Source organism: Notolepis coatsorum (genome assembly GCF_963971535.1).
Source record: "Notolepis coatsorum genome assembly, chromosome: 6".
Lineage (NCBI taxonomy): Eukaryota > Metazoa > Chordata > Actinopteri > Aulopiformes > Paralepididae > Notolepis > Notolepis coatsorum.
This window is the reverse complement of record NC_140170.1, coordinates 52,179,673-52,182,240: the sequence shown is the minus strand read 5'-3', so window position 1 is coordinate 52,182,240 and position 2,568 is coordinate 52,179,673. Positions and strand designations below refer to the sequence as shown.

The 2,568-nt window shown below is 29.3% G+C and overlaps 1 protein-coding gene across 1 annotated transcript in view; it reads left to right on the top strand.

Moving 5' to 3' along the window:
• The window catches only part of LOC311229482 (C-signal-like), a gene marked incomplete at its 3' end in the record, with an annotated part of 58,025 nt that extends 55,929 nt beyond the window's left edge, over positions 1-2,096 (top strand). The window contains exon 8 of the mRNA XM_084315561.1: positions 1,983-2,096. Within this exon, the coding sequence (XP_084171687.1) occupies positions 1,983-2,096 (114 nt within the window). The remainder of the gene's footprint in view (positions 1-1,982) is intronic.
• Between the last annotated feature and the right edge of the window lie 472 nt (positions 2,097-2,568).

Below are 2,568 nucleotides of genomic sequence, written 5' to 3'. Positions count from 1 at the left end.
GATCTACTCAGACTACACAATATTATAATGATCTACTCAGACTACACAATATTATAATGATCTACTCAGACTATACTATATTATAATGATCTACTCAGACTATACTATATTATAATGATCTACTCAGACTATACTATATTATAATGAGTCTACTCAGACTATACTATATTATAATGAGTCTACTCAGACTACACAATATTATAATGATCTACTCAGACTATACTATATTATAATGATCTACTCAGACTACACAATATTATAATGATCTACTCAGACTATACTATATTATAATGAGTCTACTCAGACTATACTATATTATAATGAGTCTACTCAGACTATACTATATTATAATGATCTACTCAGACTATACTATATTATAATGATCTACTCAGACTATACTATATTATAATGATCTACTCAGACTATACTATATTATAATGATCTACTCAGACTATACTATATTATAATAATTCTACTCAGACTATACTATATTATAATGAGTCTACTCAGACTACACAATATTATAATGAGTCTACTCAGACTATACTATATTATAATGAGTCTACTCAGACTATACTATATTATAATGAGTCTACTCAGACTATACTATATTATAATGATCTACTCAGACTATACTATATTATAATGATCTACTCAGACTATACTATATTATAATGATCTACTCAGACTATACTATATTATAATGAGTCTACTCAGACTATACTATATTATAATGATCTACTCAGACTATACTATATTATAATGATCTACTCAGACTATACTATATTATAATGATCAACTCAGACTATACTATATTATAATGATCTACTCAGACTATACTATATTATAATGAGTCTACTCAGACTACACAATATTATAATGAGTCTACTCAGACTATACTATATTATAATGAGTCTACTCAGACTATACTATATTATAATGATCTACTCAGACTATACTATATTATAATGAGTCTACTCAGACTATACTATATTATAATGATCTACTCAGACTATACTATATTATAATGAGTCTACTCAGACTATACTATATTATAATGAGTCTACTCAGACTATACTATATTATAATGATCTACTCAGACTATACTATATTATAATGATCTACTCAGACTATACTATATTATAATGATCTACTCAGACTATACTATATTATAATGATCTACTCAGACTATACTATATTATAATAATTCTACTCAGACTATACTATATTATAATGAGTCTACTCAGACTATACTATATTATAATGATCTACTCAGACTATACTATATTATAATGATCTACTCAGACTACACTATATTATAATGAGTCTACTCAGACTATACTATATTATAATGAGTCTACTCAGACTATACTATATTATAATGAGTCTACTCAGACTATACTATATTATAATGAGTCTACTCAGACTATACTATATTATAATGATCTACTCAGACTATACTATATTATAATGAGTCTACTCAGACTATACTATATTATAATGAGTCTACTCAGACTATACTATATTATAATGAGTCTACTCAGACTATACTATATTATAATGATCTACTCAGACTATACTATATTATAATGATCTACTCAGACTATACTATATTATAATGAGTCTACTCAGACTATACTATATTATAATGAGTCTACTCAGACTATACTATATTATAATGATCTACTCAGACTATACTATATTATAATGAGTCTAATCAGACTATACTATATTATAATGAGTCTACTCAGACTATACTATATTATAATGAGTCTACTCAGACTATACTATATTATAATGATCTACTCAGACTATACTATATTATAATGAGTATACTCAGACTATACTATATTATAATGAGTATACTCTGTCTACTGGGTTGACTGGGGGGGGGGGGGTCAATGTGTGCTGTAATGCAGGTGTAGCTCAGTGCCATTCTAGATTTTGTAGTTGTTTATTTAAATGTTATTTTTGATCTCCAGGCTCCATTGAGCCCACAGGACAACGTACAGGGCATGCTCAAAGTGATGTCATCACTCAGCGACAAAGACAGCGGAACCCTACTGAACTGGGAGGGCAACAGCATCCCCTGGTAACCATCCCCATCTCAGCCGTTACATTATGGAACAGCAGCCTGTTGCACCAGCTGTGTGTAAGTTCAAAGTTAGCCTAGTTATAATGTAAATTCTTACTGAGTTGTAATTTATGCATTACTAAAATTAAAGCGGTTGCACCACAGAGATAAGTTAACGTAACTCTAAGTTACTACTAAATAATTACACATGCACTAGGGTAGGTGTCAATCATAAAATGTCACATACTCATAGTAATACAGCGGTTTTTCATCGTACATTTTTGCACTGCATTATTTTACTCCATACTGTCTATATAAAACTGAATCAAACCATAAACAAGTTGTCCTGTTGGGATGTTAGATCCTAATGTGAAAAACTGATTTTATATGTCTGCACTTTATGTGCTCATTTTATGTCTGTCTTTTTTCTGTTGTGAAGCACTTTGAGCTGCAGTTTCTGTATGAAAGGTGCTATACAAATTCAGTTTATTATT